The following is a 26,742-nucleotide window of genomic DNA, read 5'->3' on the forward strand; positions in this document are numbered from 1 at the left end:
GGCCCGCGGGAGCTGGGGCCTCGCTAGCAGCGACCAGCGGATTCCCAGTGCTTGTCCTGCCGCGGCGGAGCCCTTCCCAGCCTGCTGTGGTCACGGGCGGCATTACCTGAGAAGCTGCCCTGTTCCAGCCTTGCTCTTCCCTCAGCGGCGTCAGTCCGAGCACGGACCTTTCAGCAGCACGTGGTTTCCTCTTTCAAAGGAAGGACCAAATGCACTGATGAGGTCTTCCCTAAGTCTGTGTTATGACCAAGCGTTTCCGACTGCAAAACCCACCAGTGGAACGGGCTGCTTTGTGAGGGGCTCTCTGCTCGCCCCTTCCTGTTGTTTCTTGGTGCTGTGGTCCTTGTGCTGGAGCAGCTGCTGGCCCTGGGATGTTGAGGGGGGGTGCACTGTTTTGATGCACACATGGGCTTGCTCTGGGCAGCAATAACCAAGGCCCTCCCCTCTTTCAGGGGAGCTCATGGATCTGATCCGGACAGAGGGCCAGAGGATGACAGCAGCCCAGCCGTCGGAGACAACAGTGGGCAATATGGTGCGAAGAGTATTGAAGGTCATTCGTGAGGAATATGGCAGGTAAAGCGCCCCTCTTGCTCCTTGTATCTCTCTGAAAGCCCAGAACCTCGCTTTTAAGTTTCTTTGGTGAAACCCCTTTAGTTTCCATCACCCCCTTTTCCCACCTCTCCTAGAGAGGGATTCAGGGAGTTTAACATCGAAGGAAACCCTGTTGTTTTCACCGTGGGTGATGACATTGTCTCTTTAGAAACCACTTGGTGAAGGTGTTGTAGGTGCATGAGAACAGTGCTCTGTCCTTGGGCTGTTTTCTCTCTCTCTACCCAGGGGGTCCATCCTACTGGAGCAGTAGTGGCAAGCCTGCTCCTTGTCTGTGGACAGCAGTGTTTGCACGTGACTTAAGAAGGCACTTTTTGGCAGAGATTTGGGTGCTTTTCTGCTGAGACAGCTAGGGAAGCTCTTTGGTGTGGCATGGTGTGCCTCCTGTGTGTGGCTTTCCTTTCTGTCTCTTCACATCCAGGTGTGGCACACTGTGGGGACGGTGCTCAGCCTGGCTGTCACCCTGTGCTCTTTCCTGAGGCTGAAGAGGCCACTTCTCTCCACAGGCTTCATGGGCGCAGTGAGGAAAGTGACCAGCAAGAATCCCTGCACAAACTCCTGACTTCTGGAGGACTGAGCGAAGATTTCAGAACCCCTTACCCCTCCCTCAGAGCTAATGTTATTGAAGCTATTAATGAGATGCTAATTGAGCTAGGTATGGATGGGTCTGAATTGCTCCTGAGTGAAGATTCTTATGGGATGGGACAGATAATTCCTTCTTCTCTAGGTGAAAAGGAAACAATAAGGATCTGGGAGGCTTAATCTGAAGGAACTAAGGGACTGAAGCCCTGCTGCTCCCAGGACTTAAAATGAGTCCTCTTTGGCTTACAGGGAGATGGGTAGATTGTGGAAGGAGCGATATGGGGGACTGTTGGCCTGTGCTCTTGGTCTTCTGGGAAGTCTTGAGTCCTCTGAAGAAGAGTGTAAAAAATATGCCAAGGTTGGACCATAATCTCTGTGCACATATAACCTGACCCTTGTCACAAAGAATCGTGATACAATTTTCTTTTTCTGTGATACTTGTGACAAATCAGGTGTCCAATGCACCTTCTGAGGCCCAAGTTGCCCCGCTATTGAAGTACAAAACTGCTGAAGTTTTATGGGCCTGGTGTTACCTGGAATAGTGCTGACACAATCCACTCCCCTCACAATGGAGTTTTCAGTACAGCTATTTCTGTATATAGGGGAGGGTATAGCTAGGGAGCATGGGGCATTCAAGGGCCAGCTTCTTGGTCCCACTACACTGGCAAAAAGAATGGGGAGAAAAGCTGCTCCTGCTCTACCAGTGCTCATAACATTGCTTTAGTGAAAAATTATCTTCTTGGAGGACAGTCCTAGCAGCACAAATGTTGTTTTTGCTGGCTGCTTTTACACTCATGTCTTCCTTCTGTTACAGAGGGTACCACTGACAACATCGCTATGCAGGCACTGGAGCACATTCACTCCAATGAGGTGATCATGACCATTGGCTACTCACGCACTGTTGAGGCCTTCCTGAAGGAAGCTGCTCGCAAGCGGAAGTTCCAGGTCATCGTGGCAGAGTGTGCGCCGTTCTGCCAGGTAAGGCCTAGGCTGGCTGTCTTCTCCCGGTACCATGTTGTCCTGCACATTCTTACTGAAATCTTCACACTGGAATCAAGATGAACATTACGGAAATTCCTCTGCAGTTAAGAGACAGGAGACAGCTCATTATCCTACCCCAATATCCCTGAGATGAAGGGCTGTGTTCGAGTTTCGTCGCTTGGTATTTTTGCAGTTCAGACAAGAATTGAGTGCTGATAGCTCTGCAATTGCACTGCAGGAGCTATGTCACAGGGAACCAATTGGATTCTCCCTCTTTTTAGGGTCATGAAATGGCTGTCCGACTGTCTAAGGAGAATATTGAAACTACTGTCATGAGTGATGCAGCTATTTTTGCTGTCATGTCTCGAGTCAACAAGGTAAGGAGGGCTCCACTGGAGGAGGGAGTTCATGGCTGGTTGGGTGCTTAGGCCTCTCAAATCAGCTGCAAGTCCCAGCAGTGATGGATGTGTTTCTTCACTGAAGACTCAAAATTGTAATAGTCCCTGGTCACTGCTGGGGTGGAGATTTAGTGTGGAACTCCAAGTCAGTATGATGACGGATTGCATGGCAATAGGTTTTTCTGGCTTAGTGGCTACAGTTGCCAGACAGCCTCAAAGGATTAACCTCAGCTTTCAAAGGACATGGAACAAAAAGCAGTGTTTCCAAAGGGAAGAAACACCCCTTTGCCTGAAACAGAAGATGACTGTTGAAGGGAATCACCAAGGTTTGCCTTTTTTAAACAGACCTGTTCTGTACTTTATAGAGATGAAAACTGCAAACTTTGGCACCCCAAAGTGGGGGAAAATAAAAAGTACTTGTAACATATTCAAATCCAGCCACATCAATTCTTATCTATATATTTTAAGTTGCTTTACATTATTCTTATTTTACTGCAAGGGAATTTTTGAAGTGAGCAGTCAAGTTACTTGTACAAAGCTTACTTTGTAGGTCTGTAGAACAACAGGAACCACAGCCCAGTTTCTGCTTGGTGTTCCCTGCAATAGAGCATACGTTTGTCTTCTGAAATTCTCTGTGCTGGCCTCTCCATGCTGGAGTCATGCTCTTGTTAGAGAGGAACGTCTCAGTGCAGAGCCAGTGCCAGATGAAACAGATCAGGCATTCAGCTGTCCTATAACTCCAGCCTTTGGCTGGCTGGCTATACTGACACAGTCCTCCTCCAGCTCATCTGTCAGGGTCCGAGCCAGGAAGTGTTCCTTCCCCAGTTTGCTGTGGAACATGCTATCCAATTCTGATTTGCCCTTTTAAGGTCATCATTGGTACAAAGACAATCCTGGCCAATGGCGCCCTGATTGCTGTGAGTGGGACTCACACTCTGGCGCTGGCAGCTAAGCACCACTCCACTCCACTCATCGTGTGTGCCCCCATGTTCAAGCTTTCACCACAGGTAAGTACAGCAGCTCTTCAGGACTGTACCTGCAGGGGCTTTTACTTGTGGGAGCTTAGGGTGGAGAGCACCATCTGTCACAAGGCAAGGTCAGTCAATGAGCCATCTCCCCCATCTAGTGCTGTTACTTCAGATAGGAGATCCTCACCCAAATCTGGCACACCTCAGGATCTCCTTGAAGCACCGTCCTCTGCCACATGTGCAAAGCAGTACAGTGGGTGTAAGGATGTAGACCACTGCCTAGACTGATGAGACTGGCATTGCCATACTTATTTTTCCTCAACCATGACAGATACCAATTTGTACCATTAGTGTTGAAAGGCAGAGAATGTAGAATAAGACACTCAAAACTCTTTCTTACACTCAGTACTTTTTCAGTATTTTCAGATGAAGTTGCAGACTGAGGAAGTCACTTCTCCAGTTCCCTAGGCTTTGGCAAGGGCAGCCGTGCACAGAAGGCTCTAAAAGCTTTGAGGAAAACCTTTCATCTATAAATGTTAGAGAGGTTCTAGATGCAGGCACTATGTAATTATTGTAAACAGAGGTAATATCACCTGGCAAGTCATCTTCTTCTGCATTAGTTGACAGGATCTGTTTACACTAGGATAATCAGGTAAGGGTTTTTTCCTGATCTTCCTGTACTCTTTCTCATTTAGTTCCCTAATGAAGAAGATTCATTCCACAAGTTTGTGTCACCACAGGAAGTGCTGCCATTCACAGAAGGTACTGGTTATTCTTTATACATCTGGTCAAGCTGGTTCAGACTACAATTTTTTTTTTTTATAACTCACATAAAAAATTAAACATCAGGCTATGTTATAACCCAAGACAGAAAATCCTTTTTTACTGTCTTTGGCAGAAAAGAGTGCTGTGAACCATCCAGTTTTATAACTGTATACTATGTAAAGTACAGAAAAAGAATTTCTTTTGAACACTGTCTTTGCAGTTTTGCTTCTGCTCTGAAACAATCAGTGTTTTATTACAGGATGGTGATAATGATGCCAGGTGGGGTAGCAGCTTCCTGGGGGGCCGGACAGATGCCCAACACCAAGGGCAGCTTCCCTTCTTTCCTACAACTTCTTGAAACTTTGTTACATGATACAGCCATTGAAACAACAGTATCTCTGCCATGGACTTCCTACACAAGCACCATCTTTAGAAAGGCATCAGCGCCCAAGCCCATTTTTAGTTAGCAGTCTCTTTCAAAGGCCCATTTCTATGTGACGAAGACTTTTGAAATGAAGAGAGCAGGCTTGGCACCAGTTTTTAGATTAGCCTTCAGAGCATTTCTTTAAATAACTTTGGCAGTATGAGGATTCTTGTATTATATATTGGTAGGGTTTTTGGCAATTAGTCAGTCTACATCAGAGGGAGTCTGGGGTTTCTACCAGAAAAAATGACCAGAAATAGAGTTTTGCCATTCATTCAAGATTGCTGTATACCTGTAATTCAATGACATCAGTGAAGAAGTTGTAAAGTATTCAGGATGTTCAAGTACTGACTTCAGGGTGGCATGTGCATAGCCAGTTTGTTTAGGGACGCAGGAAGTTGTGCAGAAGGCTAAATGTACTTTGAGTTGCTTTGACTGATATTGCTGCTATTCACTTTACAGGGGAGATCCTGGCAAAGATCAATGTTCACTGCCCAGTGTTTGACTACGTCCCTCCAGAGCTCATTACTCTCTTCATTTCTAACATTGGGGGTAATGCACCTTCCTACATCTACCGCCTCATGAGCGAGCTCTACCATCCAGATGACTATGAACTCTAATACTGTGAAGCACATCGCTATTGAGACTCTTCCCATCTTTCTCTTTAGAAAGATACAACAGCTAATCAAAGTCTATGTTGCAAAGACAGGTTGCTGTGGGGAGCCAGTGGGGAATTTGCTCAGCAATGTCTTTCCTAACCAAAAGCAAAAGAAGGCACAGCCCTTGTACAGGTTTTTATCTCTGTGCTGTGTCAGAAAGCATGTGGAGCTGCTAACCCACTTTGAAATAGCAAGGCATATATATGTAACTCTGGGGCAGCTAAGCTGTTACTTCCAAGTACGCTGCAATAAAGGCTGTTTACAGTGATCTCACTGTTAAGCACATTTTCCCTATGCAGTTGTTTTGTTTCGAGTTTTACCAGTGTAGTGAGTTGCCTGCACTCACTCCATGATGCAGTAGCAGGCTTTACAGTGTGCTTTCACATGCAAATGTGATAGGAGTCGGAATCCATCAACAGTTGTCTTCAAAATGGATATTTAACTATTTAGTTATTTCTGTGGGGCTGTGTGGGGATTTAGAAATCTCTCACTCAAGAACACAAACTGCAAGGAGCTGGAGAAAGCAGCTGGGTGTGTCATTCATTGCCAAGTTAAATGTTTCTTGATTCTAAGTTGGCCTATATATACATTATGAAGCTGGTCGATCCTCATTCCATGATCCTCACTGCCATGAGCCCAAGGAGTGAGTTTAGTGTGAACTTTATTAAGAAATACCTTCCAATTTTCAAAGTACTATAAAATACAGTAATTAAAACTCCCCTTTCTATGATATTATGCTGTGCTTGCAGGAAAAAAGTGCTTTGCTTTAGTAACTGCAAGTGGCTGCAATTCCTTGCATCCAACAGTCCAGCACTGATATAGGGCCCAGACTTACAGCACAATTCCTTAATGTTGAAGATGCTTCTCCAGGCTCCAAGGGTGGGCTCCTCCTGCCATGTTCTCCTGGCTGGTCTCTGCTTCTCTGGTGACTGCACTGGCTCAGAACTTGGCTCCATACAGGGTACTGTAGTTTAACAACAGGGCTTATGGATCATACCAATGCTTCTAGTGGTTGCAGTCTACAGTCTTAACTTTTTTTAAATAGGTTCTTTTTTTTTTCCAAATAGCTGCCATGCTCGTGCCATCTTCCTCAATCTAGTCAAATTAGGTTTCGGCTGGAAGGAGAAAAATTAAGAAGCATAAGTCATAACTGAGTAAATAAGTTTCAATGCTTCCATACCGTTTCCCCTAATACAGTCATTCCCAGGTTCTTTTAATATCTAATTCAAAGTCCCACCTGACTTTCAACAGAATCCAATTTAAGAACAATAAAGCACAGTAACAGCAAAACGGGGGAGTAAGGATTTTGTTTTAAATTTAAATGTAACCTGATTTAAATGTAATTTAAGTGTAACCTTGTCTAGTGGAAGGCGTTCCTGCTCATGGCAGGAGGGGTTCAAACTGGATGATCTTTAAGGTCCCTTCCAACCCAAACCATTCTATGATTTTACAAGAAATGTTGCTATTCCTGTGCTTTATCCCCATTTTATAGCATCTTAAACTTTGGGAAAGTAAGCATTTGTTTAATTAGCATCTTTGCCACTAGCAGAATTTCCATGTTTTCCAAGTTTTACACTTAAAAACTGCAAACACTTTAAATGTATGCTTAACCTTAAGGAATTAATCAAGTCAATGTGACCATTCAAATAATATATGGTAAGATCCTTGCTGAAGTGTTTACAGGACAGATGGTTTATGTCCTAAAGTTTCATTTTATTGGTAACAATATGTAAAAAGTCAAGTAATATAAGGCCAATGGTGATGGTTTCAAACCGGACGATCCTAGTTCTAACACACACACATGATGTGCCTCTGGTAATCCAGAACACAGATTACCAGAGGTGTGTCTCACACAGTACCTGTTTTTCCTGCTGTAGATGGTCTATGTCTGCAAGAGGCAGCATTGAAGGTCTCCCATGAGCACACTGGAAGGGCAGCTTACAAGATGACAAAGCTTCAATAAGCCTGCAGCTCTCCTCTAAAGTCAAATGCTCATTAAACTTAATAGCTCCTGAAAAAGAGATACACATTCTTGCACATGCTGCCAAAGAGGATTCCACTTCCCTCTACAGCTGTGGTTTCCAGTGAAAACAAGGCATCTCCCAAAGATAAGCTGACAGGCTGCAAAGGCAACCCAAATGCTGCAGTGTGGCAGACTTAGGGCTTAGCTCAATTAAACAGCCTGTTGTATAAGGAGATCAGCTTTCCATAGCTTAAACTTTCTGGTAGCCCAAGTCTGATGGATGGTAAGATTATTAGGCTTTGGTGTTTCAGGTAATGTTGCAAGAGGCAAATAGGCTTTTTTGCTTTTCTGTGTGTATGTGTTACAGCTGAAGATGCAAAAAAATCACAAATCAAAAAGCATTAAACCAAGACAATGGTTAATAACATTTTCATAGGCTTTAGTGGTTCTTTGTGGCTCCCACTGACAGGTACCACTTCCGAGATCAAGTGCTAGCCCTGCCACTAAGTCCTTTCTCTCAAGTGAGCACTTAAAGGCATCCAGAGGATATTCAAGCAGAACATTAGGGAGTTATTTCAGAGGTGTTAGCAAACTTTAGCCTTCACAGATGCACAAGACCACCTGCAATCTGCCTTTCAGCTGCGGGACTTTTTTAGATACAAAAACGCAAAACATTGACTGCCAACTGTAAATGCAGTGACACTCTTGAGAAAACAGATACTTCTGGTTCACATTTGCCCTTTCAGTGTGATATTGTTGGTACTGTATATGGCACAGGAACTGCAACAAGAGGCTGGAGCTACTGCAGTCTACACCAGTAAGGCCTGCTCACTGCCAGGTGCTGGAAAGCAACAGTTCCCTGAAATGCAAATTTTTACCGCATTCCTTCCAAAAATACTTGAAATGTTGCAGGCACACCTAAACTACCACTTGTGATACTTAAAGGAAATTAAAAATCTGGGGAGAGTGGCTAAGTGTTATTTCCTGCACGCTTTCAAGCAGATTCCAGCACTTTTCCCCCTGGGCCCATCACAGGGCTGTTATTTGAATGGTTTAGAGTTCACACAGATGAATGCATCTCAGAACTGTATGAATCACATGAAGGCTGGAAAGTATGTTAGGCCCATACATTAATAAATTGGTAGAGTACTGCTTATCCTTTGGTGCTGTCCATGAACATTATCTCCTCATCCCTAAGAAAGGCACAGTCCTTAACCCTGCAATAGCTGCAAACACATCCAAACACTGCCCCAGGGAGGGTGTTGTATAGAGAGAAAGGTTTGAAAATAGAGAAAGAATGAAAGAAAAGTACAATTTCCCTACCATGACAGGCCTGGGAAGCTAACACCTTCAGAAATGTCAGAGGCAGTGTCCCTCGTGCTCCTCCTCTTGTGGTCTGCACTAGCTAAAAGCAGTAAGGGAACATCATGTTACTTTTCATTTAATATGAGAAAAAGTAACTGTAACAGAAAGGAAACTAAAAATGAGGAAAAGCTAGGGGATTATCTAGTCCACTCTCTCATTTGAAGCTCAACACGCACCCTTTGATTCACACAGTAAGCTTTGGATTGTAATAGTCAACTTTAGAAGTAGACAGCAACTCACCTCAACTTGTTCTTGAATAAGCTCCTAGAAAGAAAAAAGGTAATGTCATCAGTTGCTATTTCTCCCTTCTATGCCCCACCCTACTTTGTTCACATCTGTGTATAATTTACTGTGTGACTGCCAGAATCAGAAAAAGTGATGCTGTTGGTAGTACACTGACCACAGTGTGAAAGATCTAGGTGGAAGTCCCACATTTCCAACCTACAGAATGGGCATAACAGAACTCATACCTCAGACTACCATGAATGCCTTTTATCTTTGAAAAGCTGCCCTTCTTCAGATAATAACTAGTTCATGTGGATTTAATTTTAATTCATAATCAATCCCGAATAGGTGCTACCAGATCTAATTAAAATAAAAAGGACTGCAGAATAGATATGCCAAAATGATCATGAGATCTTGAGGCATCTGCAAAGAATGAGTGTTTGTGACCCACAGATCTGAACCCTCCTCCACCACTCTGAGTGCTCTTGGCTCCCAAAACACATGAGGATGGTGCATTTTGAGTGCTTCCCAATTATAGCAAGTTTGGAAAAGAAAATTTAATCAAATTAATCGTCTTCTCTGTTTCTTATTTTCATATCAAAAGAGATGTATGGCAAGACTGGACTGATTCAGAACTCAGCCTAATGTCTGAGTATGGTGCTCCAGAAACAATTTTAAAGGAGTTTATGAGCAGTTATGATTGTGGAGTACTGTTTACAGTGGAAACTGCAAGTAATCACCTCAGGAATTTCTCCCTCAAACTGCAGAACATCTAGAACAGTGGTTTTTAGAAAACCCCACTGCCCATGTAGAGATTCATGGAAACAATTTTAATATTGCTGATACATAAATATTATTTGTTAGGATTTATTCGTTTTACTGTTCCTTCATTTAATAATTTTTCTGTTCCTTCAAGCATTTACTGTCCATTCAAGCATCCATGTGCAGTAAATTGTTGGAGTATCTTTGCTATATACAGTTTTTCTTAGCTTCTCCCCTAGTCCAAGTCTGATACAGTCTCCTATCATTTCAGTTATAGTTCAGTGATTTCAGTTTTGGGACTATTTAGCTACTAAAGGGATGGCATTTACATTTGCCAGGGGACTTCATTGTCTCACTCATAAGAGAGATCCTGTAATACCCTGGGCCATGAATAGAGAACAAGACCTACTATCATAACTTCACCCATATCCACAGCTGACCTCCACAATACTTTTAGTGATAGGTTGTCTTTTCCGTCGTAATTCATTGGCTTCTCTTTCTATAAAACACATTGGCACTTTCCTCACAAGAATCAAGGAGCTGTTTGTCTCAGGAAACGATAATTCAAGACCCAAGTCCTCCAAATTCTTGTAGCAGCATCTGAGGAAAAAACCCAACAGAAATAAGACATCAACCACTGTATCTATGACTCCACAGCACATGTAAGTATTTCTGTAATCCACATATATGGTTTCCTTATGTTACTTCCTGTAGCAGTTTCCCATCTCAAAATCCATGCCTCATGAGATTCCAAGTAATTTTGCCCTTTCAGCCTACATTCAGACATGTTTTTTCACTCCAATCAACCATGCATTTTTCATGTTCCACAACCACAAGATTTAGGAGCTCCTGTATCATGTGGAGAGAGGCTTTATTTCTAAATATATAAATCTGCCTTTTCTGAAGATGCACGAGATGTCTGGTTCACCATGCAAACATTCCAGATATTGAAATTACACAGCATTAAGACTACTTTAAGTCTAATCTAAAAGAACTGTGATTTCAATTGACATGTACTAGAAAATACTTAAAATGGAAAAAATATTTTAAGAAATTTATGATGGTTTAATGAACTTTATATCCTGTTAAGCAAAGAGAACACAGGAAAGAACAACCTCTAGTTAATTATGACATATGTCAGCCTGTGGATGGAAAAATACACACGAAAATGAGATTGAGAATTCACAGACAGATGAGAACTTATCTTCCAAATGAAAACAACTGTAGCAATATATACTTTATTAATTCAGGGAATATTCACTTAAAACAAAGGTGGTAAAGGTTAGTTCAAGAAAATAAATTCTTTGAACAAAAAAAAGAAAGAAGCAAATCTAAACTTACTAAAATCAGTCATGAAAATAATACAATTATTAACCTCCATATGAAGATGACTTGTGAAATTTTACTCAAAAAAAGAAGACATGTATAGCCTTCAGCAAGCGCACAGGAAGACAAAAAGCCCATTGTGAATGAAATTACAAAATCCAAGCAGCTATTGAAGTCAATTGGGCTTTTCTATTTTTTTTAAATTTATTATTAAGGGAAAAAATAAAGAAGGAAGTTCAAGAGAGTCAACAGAACAATGCATTACTACAATGCTTAGTAGACAAATAACAGAACCAAAGCTGCAGGTGAACCAGAGGTCCAGCTGAACAATTAAATTGTAAGCATAGCTGAAGTGAAAGGTCTTTTAGACAAGCTAATTTATTTCATTACACCAAACTTTACCATAGAATACAGTTATAGTCTGACAGTAACAATAACACCAGAATTTAGATTTTCACATAATACTTTTAAATCATAACTTTTTTGTAATTATATTCTCACAGAGCAATTGCAAAGGGATGAACTGCTAATACAGACTGAAAAATTATAAAGTCACACAGTAAAAGTACTAGCAAGCCAGGACCAGTAAGCTTCTTGCTAAAAAACACAACTGGCATCCCTCTGTGCTGAATATTCAACCAGTGTCCTTAGAAGAAACACATGCCTTTTTGATTTACTTCCTTACTCGTTTTTGTAGAATATTTGTTACTTACCTGATGAAAAAAGTAGCTCTCAGAATTTATTAGCTCTTTCAAAAAGCCATTAATGCCACCTCTTAAAAGCAGCTTAAAAAGGAAATGCAGAAGGTTGTCATGGATAGAGAAGCAACATCTATTATGATTTAGAGACTACGGAAGCAAGGTAAGCTGGCAGATGGTCAGCATTCAGCACGAGTCCCGATCTATATCCTCATGATTGTTTATTAATGATGTGGAAAAGAAGAGGCATGGTCAAGCAAGCAAATTTGCAGAAAGCACAAACTTATTTAGGTCAGCTGAGACTGGAGACAAAGTTTAACTCCATCAGAATTTAAAACAAGTAGAAAAATTATGATTGAAATCAGTAGGATGAATGAAAAATGGGCAGAAAAATTGAATTACTGCTCCTAAACACAAATAGAAATTATCAGGAGTAACTTAATCTATTTCTACTTTTGGCTGGCTTCTACATAAATAGCACAAATTAAAAAAATAACCCCCACTACTCTGTGTTTCTTTGTCATGACCATCAACAGACAAGCAGCTCATGCAAGCAGCAGTAGCCAAAAAAGCAGACAAAATATCAGGTGTGGATATAATAAACAGAAAATATGGGCACAGCTGCAAAGCTACTGTACAAATCAACGGGATTCTCTCACTTGGTATATTGTATTCAATTTTAGCCATCCATTCTCTAAAATAGATCTATCAGAAATGGAAGACATTCACAGATGAGTGCAAAAATAAATCAAAGTTGACTAAGAAGCATTACAAATACTGTGGTGTTAGCAAGAACATAACTGAGAGGTGGGAACAACAAAGGCATCCAAATATTACTGAACTGTGAACAACACTAAGCAAATGTATCCCTGTAATAGGCAACAATCTTAACAAGGACTGAATCAGCAGCTGTAGAGCTTGCCACAGGAATCACAAAAAAAAACCCCACAACAGTAACGAGGTAGTACTGACAGAACTTCATCTGAAAATTCAGAACAATACACTGAAAAAACCCCACAAATGCATGTGGCAGGTGACAGACAGGGATTTAGGAGAAAAGAAAGTTTGATTAGTGTCCAACAGGTCAGCAATAGTCCAACAATAAATATGTATCTAAACTCTTGAAGTACAAAAGTTAAATATCCTATTGTAGCTAGGCCACCATTCTGAAACCTTTGGGAAACAGTGTTCATTAGTTACTCTTGGCAGGCACCTAGGAAAAAGGAATGTGTTTCTGAAGGATTCACAATACAGACTTTTCATACCCCATCCTTCTCTTCTCAAAAAGTGCCTGTAAAATCAGTACCTAGATCACACTATGGGCACTGCACTCCTTTGTGCACTCCCAAGTCTTGAGCCCCAGACAGGAGGAACAGTTGGAAACTGCTTGGGCCGTCTTCTGGCCCACACATGAAGGTTTACTTTCTCAGGGAAATCAGAGCACATTGCAAAGGCACAGAAATGGCACACCCCAGGGTTTTGTCTTGAGATGTTGTAACAACGTGCCTAAGAAGCATATCTGTTCCCTCAGCACAGAGCCAATTGGGCTGAGCTCAGGAAAGAATCGACAGCTTTTCTCCTGAGTTTCATGGTAACCCAGCAATACATAGAGATCTTCCTGGTCAACAGAGCCATCCCCAAAAACTGAGAACTATTTGTCATTACTAACCGTAGAAATCTTCTTTGCTCTTCTGGAACTTCAATCTCAAAAGGGGGAGAGATGGAGGATGACAGTATTTTCTTCTTGCCACATGCTGCAGCTTCCTTCTCATAGGAATCTGTGAATGAAACATTTAGAAGTATCCCTCTTAAAATATTTATGGAGGCATTACCCTTAATGACCCTCTGGTTTGGCATGTAATCCCCTGCTTGGATTAAAAAGTGACCACAGAATGCCTTCTCTTGAAACTTGTGGAGGACTGGGAATGTCACAAACCAGACATCCAGTCTCTGGGGAAGGGTTGGTTAATGCCATTTTGTTTTTTCCCACCAGTTCCAAAAAAGAGTCACCCTAAATAGCAAAAAAACCTACTGATATATTTGGTTCAGCTCAGAGAGAACAATTTTTCCACAGAAAAGTCAGATATAAATGGAGTTAAAATACTATTCATTAAGCATTTCTCCCTTCAGTCTTTACCTTTTTTCAGTACCTGACCAAAAGGCGCAGAGTTCCTGGAACACTCTGCAGGAACTGCGCAGTGTTTGTTGATGTAAGAGAAGGTCAATGATTTTTAAGTACTTGATGGATGGCTATTGTGCTTTTTAACACTGAAACCAATGGCTAATGAGCTTACACAGAAGACTATTATCCCTTTGCAAACAGTCAGACTGTGGAAATTTCAGGCTTTAAGCACAGTATTCAGCTAAAAAGGAACCAAATGAACTATGCTCTTTACTCGGCATCCCATGTCTCATTCTTCACAGTATAACCACACAAACTTATTGATGTTGTTCTATTTCCTCTTCATTGTTTTTCCTATCAGTCTTCCTGCTCTTTCATTATGTCAGGACTATTTTAGTTCAATAGTTCTGTGGATAGGGAGTATATATTTTATTTTTGGAAAGGCTGTAAGAATTTTCAGCTGCCAATATTATGACTGCTACAGATACTGAATGTCTGCACTCTTCTAGGGATCAGGATAAAGATGACAAATGAATATCCTGTTGGTTCTGTACATCCCAGATAGCTCACTCCTACTTTTCTGTGCACTGATTATCTTTGTTTCTTAGATCACCTGAATCCTCACCTGCAATCAGCTGCTCCAAGCGGATCCGTTCATGAGCTGCATGTTGGTCCACCAAAATCAAGAGGTTTCCATCTAAAAATGTACCACAACAGATGAGAAATAGGCAACTTTTTACCAGACAACTGCATGGGTTAGGAAGAATAACCACTTCCCAGAGGCCACATTTAGAAGATAAGTATCAGCCTGTTTCACAGAAACAAAGTGAGGAGGAGGCTGTGTTGGCAGAACATAAAGTTACTACAGAACAGAAATTCAGTGGTCCAAAATGGTGGTTAAATTAGGCAATTAAATTGAGTCAGAAACTCTTGTCTATCGACATCTTTATCTAACTTCAGAATGAGAGCTGAGGTCACCCATAAACTGTTCTGTTTGACACAGTCTTTTAAAATGTTACAAAAACTACTGATTTTGAATGCCTTTTTTGTACAGCTTCAGAGAGCTTCAACAATGAATACGTCCAGACACTGTGAACAGATCCTGAAAGATATTAGCAATTTGAGTACAATCTATTTTTATAACATTAATCTGAAGGCAGTAGGAACACTCAACAATGTCCAAAACAAAGATAAAGAAGATCCAAGAAATTTCAAGCAAAGACTAAGATTTTCCTCTACTAACAATATCAACCAAGGCAAGAAGAGATTACAAATAGGACAGTGCTCCCTCTGCAGTCCACTTGACAGCCACCTCAACTTCATGCTATTAACCAGTCTTACCTGCCTTTTTATCCATTTCATTCCTGGTGTTAATTAAACAAGCGATAAATTTATTGTCCACTTGCTGAAGAACCTGTAAGATACTCAGAAAACTCATTACAGAGCAGTAAAATTATTTTTTAAATGAAGGCAAACAAAAGAAACAACAATCAAAATGGATCAAGACCAACAAATAGCTAGTAGGACAACTAGACGAGTGGAAGCCACATCTTTCCTAATCCAAAAGGCCTAGCAAAACTAGACTGAGAAGCTATAGAGTTATTCTTTGTAAATACAGTGGGGGCTAAATATGGAAAAGGCAGAAATCATTTAAGATAAAAGATAATACTGGCAGAAGGTCAAATGACCATTAAGTGGTCATGAAACAGCTTACTCTGGATCCAAGAGAAAGTTTCAAAATACAGAAAAAAAAATCTGGGTAAACTTTTTCAAAGATAGTCATAAGGGCATGAGCACTAATTGTTCTAAGGTGAATTAAATGGTCATGTAGAAAACTCCTTGAGTTGGGAATGAAAGCTGTGCACAGTGACGCTGAGTAATTGATTTGTTGATATCACCAAAAGAGAATGAAAACAACGTTTTTTTAACCTGCTAATCAACTGCAGAAGACAGGAAGCAATTTGTCCCTTCATTTTTTGATGTAGAATTTGCCTCTGTGACTTGATTCCACCTTCCCCTCAAGCATCAGAAATCAACCCGAGCAACAGGCAATACTGAGATGGGTGCACAATGCTTTCAGTATCTTATTGTTAGATCTCAAATAGGGTGTTATGGAGGAATTTCTCCCAATGTCACATAGATAGAGGTCACCCTGAATTCTCTGTTTCACAACATGTGCATTGTTCACCTGGTAGGTAAAAATTAATGGATGACTCTACTTCTTTGCAGAGATGCAAGACTCATGATTCTTTTTATTATTTTCCTGTCGCATGATGCAACATTTTGTGCTTTTAATCTTTTGTAGAGAGATTCTCAAAATTGCTATAGGGTACTGAAGGCAGGATTTAGCTTTTTCAGAGACAGGAAGTAGTAATTTCCTCTACTTTTGCCTTCTTAAATACACAGAAAGGAAAACATTACACAGGTGAAGTTAATCACAGAAACATTCAGTAAGTTTTAAAGAACAGTTCTTACTATGAGTAAACAGACAAATGGTACTTCCAATTTTCCATCTTTCCTCTCTTGTCTTGGTGAAACATAACCTACTCACTATAGTAACTTTATTTACTCCTGTTATTCATGCACTCACAACATAAGTAAGGGAATAATTTGGATCCTTGTCCACCCTGGAGATGAACCTTACCACGCCTCACACGGTCAGAACCTGCAATCTCAAAGCCAGCCACCTGACTGCATAAGACTAGTGCTAGCTGGGCCAATAAGCCTCTTGTCACTGGAATGCAAGAGAGGGAGAGAATCCAGTCTGGCATTTCTACCCAGGCAAACCATCAAATATGTAAGCTGAAGACATATATTTACATTAGCTTATGAGCTAACATTCAAAACATTTGATTAAAAAAGCACTACAACAGTAAAACCTGATGTTATTATGCCATTTTCAAAAATCACTTTTAAGGGCAGACATAAATCTTAGGGCAAAATTTCAAGTTTTTCCATTAAATCTGGGATTTTCTTTTTAAATCACTCTGCTAAGGCATTAAATTTCTAAGGTCAATAAAAATGGAAGATACAGTTCACAGATTTAAAAGAAATATGAACTAAGCAAATGTCTACACCAAATACAAAAGCTGTATTTTGAACTATCATTTAATTAATAATGTTTCTAAGCAGCAGTAACAGGACTCTCTCTTGATTTTGATGTAACCATGCTAGTCAAGTAATTTTAGAGTCACAGGCAGATAGATGATACTAAGATATGGCATGACACACGTCTGCTGGTATCACATGACCAAGAATTCTGTTAGTGCTTGTGAAAATTAGGAATATGAAATGTTTTTCTGGATATCTCTTTCCTACCAGGTAGAAACATCAGCAAATCCCATCTGCTGAGTGGGAATTTGGGGGTGAAAACTAGTAATAAATTATACTGTACCTGCATTGAATGAACCATGTCTTTGGTGAAACGATAAGGATACAAGATATTGTGAATTTTCACAGCCAGACTGTCAGCCTGACCACTGGTCACATCAACTGCAATCTGTAAAAACAGCATTCCGGATCAGGGAAAGGCCCAACGATATGGCAAAAAACTCCGTAACACACACAGTGAATACTCCAAACAAACTAGCTTTAATGAAAACTGGAAATAACTCCGCATTTCACAAACCAAGCTTTCTACACAAGGATAACACCAACTAAAAAAATCATCTGGCAATCCCTCTCTTTCTATCCCCATCTATTTTTCCCATCTGGCTATTACCTGCTAATTTCAATGCATCCAGCTGATTCCAAGTACCTGTCAAAAGCTGAAGTTAATTATCAGCCTACGTGAGCTCTCAGGGGATTGCATTACAGAGGATGTATTACCCTAGAATGAGTCAGAGCACACGTCACCTCAAGGACTGAACAGAACTGTTCCCTTCCAGAAACTCACCAGCAGGTGGTTTGCAGCTCCATGCCTATTGTTTGCAGGTGGAAATGGTCACATACATATGTTTACACACACACACAACATGAGGATTAAAGATAATGCTACCTCATGACAGCAAAGGAAGTTTTTCTAAAAGCTCCAACATTGTTTCCCTCTCACATGCTGTAATCCTGCCAGGCTATAAAAACAGCTATGGTAAAATACACTTTTAAGACCTGTTCAAATCCGGGTTATTTTCTCTCTGTCCACAAAGCAGAGAGACACTATATTACAATTTTGCCGTTTGATAACTTTTAATTTTAAGATGACTACCTACACAGAGGGAAAGATACTTTACAGTGTTTTGGTTTTGAAATTACATAAAATGAAAGATTAGCCTGATACCTGTTTCTCTTTGAATAAATCCACAATAATGATTTGCACCTAAACAGTCTATAAAAACCAAAACTGTCAGGTCTATAGTGTAATATATCTCTGGATAACTTATATGCAACAATCATTACATTTGCAATTTGGGACCCAATGTCAGAAAATAACAAAAATCTAAAATTATTCCTATTTCAGCATGAGATGCAAGGTAATACTTACATCTGGGCAGGGAATAAAAACAGGATTATCCCATTCCAAAAGCAGTGACTGGAGAGACTCCCCTTCAGCATCTAGGAACGAACAAATAGATTATACAGGGACTATGACCATCTGTCAATAAAAGGTTCACTGGGTACCTCTACCTCACACAAATATGATTTCATTGTTTCCTTCATAAAAAGGGGAGAATGTAAAAATAAATAATGGAACATGGCTTCTGTACTGTCTGTTTTAACTAGGAAGGGCAATGTGCATTTTTCTGCCCCCTAAAAATGCTGCAGGCACAATTCAATAGGCCTGTAAAAGGGGTGGAGGGATGGTAGAGAAAGAAAGACCTCTTTAGCTACCCACTCCCTCTGGACAAAGTTACATACCAAAAAGATTATTTCATCCTTTCCACCGCAAAAAAAAAGTGTGAGGATTGAAGCTATTTTTCACATTCCAAGGCTGGAATGAGTACAAAGAAGGGAGTAAGTAATTATTCTTTAAACTTATGACATAATTCAACAAAGAACTGGGTATTTCATCCTGTAAATAAGTATCCCCTAACCTGCCCTCAACCCGAAAAGGTTTGTTTCCAGTTCTAGATCTAAGATGACTCACACAGTCCCATTGTTAACAGACCTTGAGTAATTCTGGGTTCCTGTTGGGACATCTGGGAGAATTCTTTGATTTGTTTTTACCACAGAACACTGTGTCCTGGAAAGCTGGCCCTACCTCTCAGATTCTGGCTTGCCTGAGTCTTGTCTTTTTGAGGTCTAGGAAGGAAGGGAAGCACAATCTCACTTCTAAAGGGGTGGCATCTGAACTGAAACCCTAAACAAAAAAATAAATTTACTGCTGCATAATCAGCAGCATGCAAAATTACAAAAGCTATATAATTATTATATTCTTATAAAGGAGCATGTGCTTAGCCCTGTAAAATTTCTAGTATCCCACAGATTTTGCAACCTAATATTGAGAAATAACAACACATATGTAAAAAGCTGAGAATTATCAGATATACGTGCCTTGGGAAATGTAAAAATATTACCATGGCTTCTGCAGGACTGTATTTAAAAATTGGCTGGTGCTTTAAACTTGTAATAATTATTTCCAGAATTAGTGCAATCAGAAGTGTTTTCCCCAAAGAGAAAGGACACATATAGCAGTCTATCAGAGATCAAAACACTGTTGAATTCCCTCTGTTAAGGAGTGGCAAAACTGTCGGTCTAGCACCATTCCCATCAATACTTGACACAGTTATCAGCAATCTGTAAAACTGAAAACTACAAGTCAGTGAGCCCACATGAGGTAACAGAGTTAGTCCAACAATATGTCAATATGTTCCCACCCATCCAGAAATGATTTAATATTGTTATAATGTATTGTTATCAAGAGTATTAAGAAAAGTGGCTCAGATTTCCAGCACATTGGTAAACATTTCACCCTTCCTTTGGTACAATCCAGTCTTCTATTCTTTGTGAAATAATAATGAATTAATAAAGTTCCTTTCTACCAAGAAATTAAGGGTGTGCATTCAGGAAAAGAGACAGAGTGATAATGCCAAAGAAAACCCGCTGTGTGCTGATAAGCTCAGTGTGAAAAGGCTCTATAAAATCTTAGGCCAGTCCATAGACTCCTGACTGTTGGCTCCATTCCAGTGAGGACTAGTGACCCTGGGGACTGAGAATCCTTTCGAGAATCCAAACTGGCAGCCCAGCACTCAGAGTAACTCAGCATCCCATTGTCACAAAACCCAGAGGAGAGGACAAAATGGCCTTATGTAGTTCCTGGTAAACTGTGGCAAATTGAAGAATGCTGCCTAACTCAGACTCTGACAGAACTTTTATAACTACTGTCAAGAAAAGACATTATCTTTCAAGTTCACAGAAGAATCTACCATCTGTATCAACACAAGTCCAGTATTTTATACATGTAATAGACAAAGAGTCACCTCCCTGTTTTTTCTTGCAGGGAAAATCCTTGTTCAAGATATACATTGTTCATAAAGTCAGGACTGACTTGCTCCAATGCAGGTGAGACTTCAGACTTGGCAGCGACATTATTAATATGATTCTTCTGACAAGTAGTATCAGAAAAGGTGCTGAGGATAATAATGTATATACTTTATGCAGGCAAACCCCATACAATTATCATATTTGAGCATTCATTTTCACCTGCCTCAGTTAGACCATTAAGATACACCAGTATAATGACATAGCATAATGAAAGGAACAAAAGTTGCAAATACAGCTGGCATAACAACAAAGACCAGGTAGAGCTAGTATAGTATCCTACTACAAATGCATTGTTCAAAAAGGCCTCCAATGGTGAAATGAAGTTTGATAAATTTTCCCGTAGCAATCAATTTAATCAGTGCCAAGATGCCTGAGTCTAACCTACAAAATCTAACATCTCTGTTGAGCACATGGCTTGTGACTGGAAAAGATGACAGACAGCCACTGCTGTCATGAAAAAGAGGATATGGATTATTCTTAACCTACTTCCACTTACTGCTAAGCAGTGTAACTTCCCTAGAATTGTGTATGAGATACTATTCTTAATAAATCATGGGGCTATGAAATTCTAAGTGAAGACCATGGGATTACTGACACTATTCTAAAAAGCAAAATGAAAGCATACAAGTAAAGACATCATTCTGCTCCTGGGTCTTAATAACAGACCAAAACAGTGCTCAACATTAAGAGACATGAATGCTGTGTTAGGATACAGTTATGTTTATTCCTTTGGCTGAAAGGAACAAACATCCTTTGCTTCAAAAACATATGAAAGAACATGTTTGTGGAACTTTGAAAACCTAAGATCTGTAGGATCTAGCCACAGTTCAAACACCTTGTGAAGGTTTTGGAGGTCCAGCTCTCAAACTAAGAAAAGAATAAAATCAGACGTCTCCCCAAAGAGCTGACAAGAGTTAAGAAAGACTGGCACCACTGATACAATGGAGAATAACACCACTGCTAAGGCTAAAAACAATGCCATGGGAGGTACAAAGATGCAATACAATATATGTCTTCAAAGCCTACAGACTACACATCATCTGAAAGCATAAGGGTACATGAGGTATTATGCCCATAAACATGAATACACTATTCAAACATTTCAGATAGAAGGTCAAGTGCTACATCTCATGGCTTTGGCTGGCTACTAGACAGTACTGTGGGCAACAAAACTGGTATACCACAGAAACTAAAATGTTAGTCAAGGAGTGTATATTTGCGCTTGCAAGTTGTTTCACTTAACAAAAATTTGCATCAAATTTTCTTCAAGAGAACACAATAAATATTAAAAACTATTGGCATCAATTATTATACATAAAAGGGAATAGCACAGCAACTGAAACACCTGCTGCAGCAGTGTTTCTGTGACTGCTGACAAAGAAGGAAGTAACAGACAAAAATGGAACAAACCAAAGGCTATGACAATTGATTAGACAAATTTTTTGCATGATAACTATCTAGAAAGAAGTCCAAACGACTTTTCCAAAACAAATTATGAGGCAGAAAATAGAGTCTACATAAGGAATGGCTACATCCTCACTCATAAAATCTGCCTATAGACAGAATGAAGAACAACTTGCAAACATAGATATATCCCTTGAAGGGAAAATTATCAAAGACAGTACTAGACAGACAAACTAGATTAGGAAGATACAGAAACTCAAAACCCAACAGATAGTTCAGTGAAGTCTCATGAACACCGTGCCCCTGAAAAACTAATACAATACAGTGTCCTTTCACTAGCGGAAAAGGTCCACCATCAAAACACCAACAATGCTGCACAACATCTGCTACAAAGTGTGAAAGAACAGCCTGCCTTCCAAACTCCATGGACAGGAGACTACACATTCTCAATGAAGTTAGATTTTTTATTCATCTCTCAAGGGTTGCTTTAAATTTTGTATGCAGTTTGAAAAAATTTTAATATGAGGCTCTCTGTAACAACACATTCTTAGAAATACAACCATTTAGAACAAAATGGTAAAAACCACAGTATTCTTCTGGTATGCTTACTTTGAAGTATGTTTCTCATTTTATATGTGACAACAATTATATGTAACTGTTATCACAGCAAATGTCAGGATGCCCCATGGAAACTAGCCAGCTATGTGTTAACTGACATGATGCTGACATTTCTTTTTTACCATTTCATTAAAAATGATCTTTTAATATCTTTACTGTTAATGTTCTACTGTCTCCATAGTCCCCAATGCTTTCCTGTTTTCCATGCAGCTATTATCCATAAGCCAGCGACTATTTCAGTATAAACTCTCAGCTGCTGCCAGCAAGATTATTTCATGCACCTAGCAGAACAGTTTTCCTCATCCCATATTTACATCCGCCACCCCTCTTACCATTCTTTGAGACAACATTCACAGCCATTGTTGTTATATCTTGAACACAGGCAGTTTGAAATCCTTCACTAGGAGGAGTGTTGTAGGTGCTCAGTCCAGTTGCTTTATTGATGTATATTGTCTTACCCGATAAAGCATCAAAATCTTGCAGCCAGACAGAACAACAGGAATCATTCCTGGGATTGGCTGTGCTTGTGTTGTCGGCAGAGAATTCCAAGTTCCTTTGTGAGGTCTCATGGGGAACCTCAGTACCCTTCATATTTTGTTCTGAGGATTCACCTAATGTACTTTTATCATTACAGATTATATTAGTACAATCATTTTTAGCAGGTAATGATAAAACAGTGCCTGAAGAGACTGTGTACTCTCCTTCTATACTGCTGACTGGTGATGAGTTGACAGGACTCTTCATAGACTCTGCTATCACACCATCTGACTGCGAGCACGCAGGCCCCTTAGAAATGCTGGACTTAGATTCTCTCACTTTTTCCAACGAGGATTTATATGTTTGACAAACATTATACAAAAAATCATTTGAGGATTCAAGATCAAAAGAATGGTCATCTTTTCTATTTGAGTCTGTTTGGAACTGTTCACCAAGTTGTTCTACTTCTTTGTGATCAGTTTTCATTCTGGATAGTTTGGATGATAATGATCCTGAAGATCTTTTACAACTTGTATTTTTGTTACTAACCAGAGAGTAATCAGACAATGTCAAAGGACTCTGACAAAGGGCTCGTTTGTCCTGTGACAGTTCTCCACTACAAAATAAAGTCTTTTCCAAGGAACCAAAACCTTGGCTAGTATTATTAGAATCTGCATCTTCTGCAGGTGGAGTTTCACAACTGCTGAAGTTATCATGATTGTCATTCTCATTCTTAGAAAAGTCACTCTTAGTTTCTGAACTAAGAACTGGGAGATGAAATTCACTTTGCTCTGACATGGGTGTTGGTAGCCTAGATTTGATTCTCCCATAATATCTCCTGAACTTTTCTAATGATCCCAGCTGTGTGGACAAGCTCAGTTTCTTAGAGGGCTGAGGTCTTGGCACAGCTATCTGTTTTCTAGTGGTTTTAATAACAATTTTCTTGCAAGGAATACCTGAAGAAGTTGCCTGCGGCAATTCCGTATCATTCAATGTTTCATAAGGTCTTTTATTGGTAGCAGTAGGCATAGCTATCTTCTCCCTCACCTGATGTGACAAAGGTTTGTTCTCATTACCATCAGTCATGCATACTTCTCTGGTAAAAGAAGCTGTATATTCTTTATTTGTATTACCGGAAATACCCTTAGCATTTGAAGACTGAATCACAACATTCACTTTGTGGCCAAAAATATCCTTGGCACTGACAGGGCCAGGCCTACATTGTGTGTTTAATTGAAGACTTGTTTCTGTTTGTTCATAGTCACGTGGGGGCTCATTGTGCATGACACTTCTTATGAGGCCTGTAAGGCACAACTTTAATGGTATTGAACTAACAGCCCCTCGTCTGGCATCATCTATCACTTCAGCTGTTTCCCTGTTTCTTCTTTCATTACACAGTCTCATTAATGAACTTCCACAGACAGTTTCAGGTCCCACTGCTGTTTCAGTAGGGTCTTCTCTCTCAGGCAGTGACTGAATAACATCCTTATTTAACACACGGACCTTACTGCTTTCCCGTATTACTTGGCCTTGCTGGCTGCCCACATCTTTTATATTGTTCTCTGCACAATCCCCTAGGTCACCACAATCATCTCTTATTTCTGATCTGGCCCCTCCACTGAAAGAGGAACGAAGATGTTCTGAAGGTTTTAAATGAGTATCAAATACTTTCTGGGAACTGTTAGTGTATTTTGGCTCCTGTTCTGAGGTATTAGATTTAATTAAATTAGAAACGGTGTCATCTTTGCTTGGCAATGGAATCTCTGCTTTATTGTTTCTACATGGATCAGATGACTCAGCAGTGTTCTGAATTGGGGCATTTGCAGTTTCCTGTATATTTTTACTTGACTCCATAAGACTTGAACTTTTTTTTTGAGTAATGGATTTCCTCTTGACATCTTTTGACTGCAAGGTACACATTTCATAGGAATCAACAATTTCATTACATGCTTTCTTAAAACTTTCTTGGATGCTCTTCTCATCAAGAATTGAAGGCTTCAGAACTGGGGCATTATGCAAAGAAAAGTCATTATCTTCATTAAATTCTCTGATGTCCTCACTACACGGTTCAATAAATAAATGCTCTCGTTTCAAGAATATTTTCACTCCTTCCTCTATGCAAGTTAGAAGAACATCCCAGTTCTGGAACTCAATCAGAGTCTTTGCAGGTTCCAGGCACACATCATAGTCACTGTACGCACAGGTCACATTGAGAATAAAGATCCCGTACAACTCTGGCCCACAGCGATGGCAACCCGGACTTGAACTAGCCTGTCGGTTTGCAGGGATACTTTTTGCCTTGCAAATTACGCTTTCTTTTCTTAATAATAAATCAATTAGTTTATGTAGTCTTGTCTTTAAAACAAGCCTTCTATTCACATACAAGAACTGCATATTCTTATTGTAATGTCCCTCAGTACTAATAAAACCACTTATCTCAAATCCTCCAGACTTGTGATTTATTTCTCGCAACTTCTGGGATCTGCCCAGTCCATAAATTTGACAAAACCGAGAGTATACATCTCTTGTCTTAGGGAGCTGAAGCACCATAGAACAAGAAACATCATTTCTTAAAGAAAGGGAAACAGAAGGATGCATTAGCGAAACAGCCTCTACCTTCTGTCTCACTCTCTCAATTTCCAGCGCAGGATCCATACACTTTCTCCTCACCGGTAACTGATGGAACAGATTGCACACTGTGACTGTAGTTCCACCACTTGGTCTGTTCAATTCAGTTTCACATACTTCCAGTGCTTGCCCATTGTGAAACAGTTTCATAAATGTTTTTGCTGTCCTGCTGGTCTTAGATGAGATTTCCACTACACTGGCCATGTTGGCTATACTTGCCAAAGCCTCTCCTCTGAAGCCATAGAAAGTCAGGTTCTCCAAGTCTCTCACTGAACTGCACTTGCTGGTGAAGTAGCGCTTTCCAATAGCCTTTAAGTCCTCTTTCCCCATCCCAGAGCCATTGTCCACCACCTGGATCTTAAAAGCTTCCAAATCCACCCTGATAGCTATACATGTTGCTTTGGCATCAATGCTATTGAGAACAAGCTCCTCAACACACTGTCCAAGTGAGTTAACAGTGACTCCAGAACGCAGCCTGGCTCGCACATCTTCCACCAAACGTTTGATCATGTCAAAATCTGATAGATGAGAAACACAGGAAATTGCAGGAAGCTCACTGCTCCATGTTCCTTAAAACATGGAGAGAAAAGGAAAAAAAGAAATTAAAGAAATTCAAATTAAAAACCTGAAAAGACTTTCATTTATTTCATTCACCCTCATAAATACACTTTTCTTAGTTTTCTTGGCATTCAGAGGCTTTTTCTGTGATTACTTTCATGTTCAGGCTCTGACTACACACCATCAGTGCCTTTAGGGTAAATGGCCAGAAATGGCCAGAGCCTGAGTCTAAGCTCCTTACTAACAACATACTGTGTTCTCAAACTCAACATGCCCAAATCAAACTCCTACCATATGAGGCAAAACTCAAAGGACCTGCAAGCAAAAGGTTTCTACTGAAATTTTCATCAGAATTATAGAGTAAACATCACCAAGAACTGGGAAGAAAGCTGCTTTATTCCTGTTTTTACCTCTACGTCCCCATAAAAATTCACAGTGGTTCACCCTGGTCAAATAGCATCTGCTGCTACTTATCCAGGAAAGGAGTAAAGCAAGCTTGGGAATGGGTGTCAGGCAAAGAGGAACCTGTTTATGCGAAAGAGAACCCACTGTTTCCAATCCTTGGCGCCTACTGGTTTCCTAGTGGCATTCAAGGGGGCTGCTTGCCGTCCCTGGGGATCCGGTGCCGCCGCTATCACAGGTCTCCCGAGGCTCCCTGGCCCCGGGGGCTGAGGAGGGCAGCGCGGGCCCGCGGGTCCCCTCCGCACCCCACGCCATTCCGGCCCCCCCC

At 40.4% G+C, this 26,742-nt stretch overlaps 3 protein-coding genes across 3 annotated transcripts; 1 reads left to right on the top strand and 2 right to left on the bottom strand.

The window, feature by feature from the left end:
• The first annotated feature begins 449 nt into the window (after window positions 1-449).
• Window positions 450-5,671, top strand: EIF2B2 (eukaryotic translation initiation factor 2B subunit beta). Its single transcript, XM_017742093.1, has 7 exons — window positions 450-573; window positions 1,116-1,264; window positions 2,006-2,169; window positions 2,454-2,549; window positions 3,440-3,577; window positions 4,234-4,300; window positions 5,190-5,671. The coding sequence occupies exons 1-7, from the start codon at window positions 461-463 to the stop codon at window positions 5,345-5,347; spliced, it is 885 nt and encodes a 294-aa protein (XP_017597582.1). The 5' UTR covers window positions 450-460; the 3' UTR covers window positions 5,348-5,671.
• A 359-nt stretch (window positions 5,672-6,030) lies between these two features.
• Window positions 6,031-18,711, bottom strand: LOC103621039 (DNA mismatch repair protein Mlh3; the record flags this gene model as incomplete). The annotated part of the gene is made up of 11 exons (XM_017741652.1): window positions 6,031-6,501; window positions 7,246-7,397; window positions 8,673-8,754; window positions 8,955-8,978; window positions 10,142-10,301; window positions 13,395-13,503; window positions 14,473-14,544; window positions 15,189-15,261; window positions 17,242-17,346; window positions 18,328-18,398; window positions 18,702-18,711. Coding segments are annotated over 11 exons (936 nt in total), but the record flags the coding sequence as incomplete, so codon positions are not given.
• Window positions 18,712-19,122: 411 nt separating this feature from the next.
• Window positions 19,123-26,736, bottom strand: LOC108448555 (DNA mismatch repair protein Mlh3-like). Its single transcript, XM_017742092.1, has 3 exons — window positions 26,562-26,736; window positions 22,682-26,023; window positions 19,123-20,413 (listed from the first exon to the last, which is right to left on the bottom strand). Exons 2-3 carry the CDS (start codon window positions 25,962-25,964, stop codon window positions 20,313-20,315), a joined length of 3,384 nt encoding a protein of 1,127 aa, XP_017597581.1. The 5' UTR covers window positions 25,965-26,023; window positions 26,562-26,736; the 3' UTR covers window positions 19,123-20,312.
• Window positions 26,737-26,742: the final 6 nt, after the last annotated feature.

The sequence above is a fragment of the Corvus brachyrhynchos genome, unplaced genomic scaffold (genome assembly GCF_000691975.1).
Source record: "Corvus brachyrhynchos isolate BGI_N302 unplaced genomic scaffold, ASM69197v1 scaffold115, whole genome shotgun sequence".
Lineage (NCBI taxonomy): Eukaryota > Metazoa > Chordata > Aves > Passeriformes > Corvidae > Corvus > Corvus brachyrhynchos.

Coding starts and splice junctions, on each gene's coding strand:
- EIF2B2 (XM_017742093.1), top strand. CDS start 461: ATGGATCTGATCCGGACAGAGGGCCAGAGGATGACAGCAGCCCAGCCG. Junction 574..1,115: donor ATTCGTGAGGAATATGGCAG/GTAAAGCGCCCC, acceptor TTCTCTCCACAG/GCTTCATGGGCGCAGTGAGG. Junction 2,550..3,439: donor TCATGTCTCGAGTCAACAAG/GTAAGGAGGGCT, acceptor TGCCCTTTTAAG/GTCATCATTGGTACAAAGAC.
- LOC108448555 (XM_017742092.1), bottom strand. CDS start 25,964: ATGATCAAACGTTTGGTGGAAGATGTGCGAGCCAGGCTGCGTTCTGGA. Junction 20,414..22,681: donor GAATGTTGTCTCAAAGAATG/GTAAGAGGGGTG, acceptor TATTATCCTCAG/CACCTTTTCTGATACTACTT.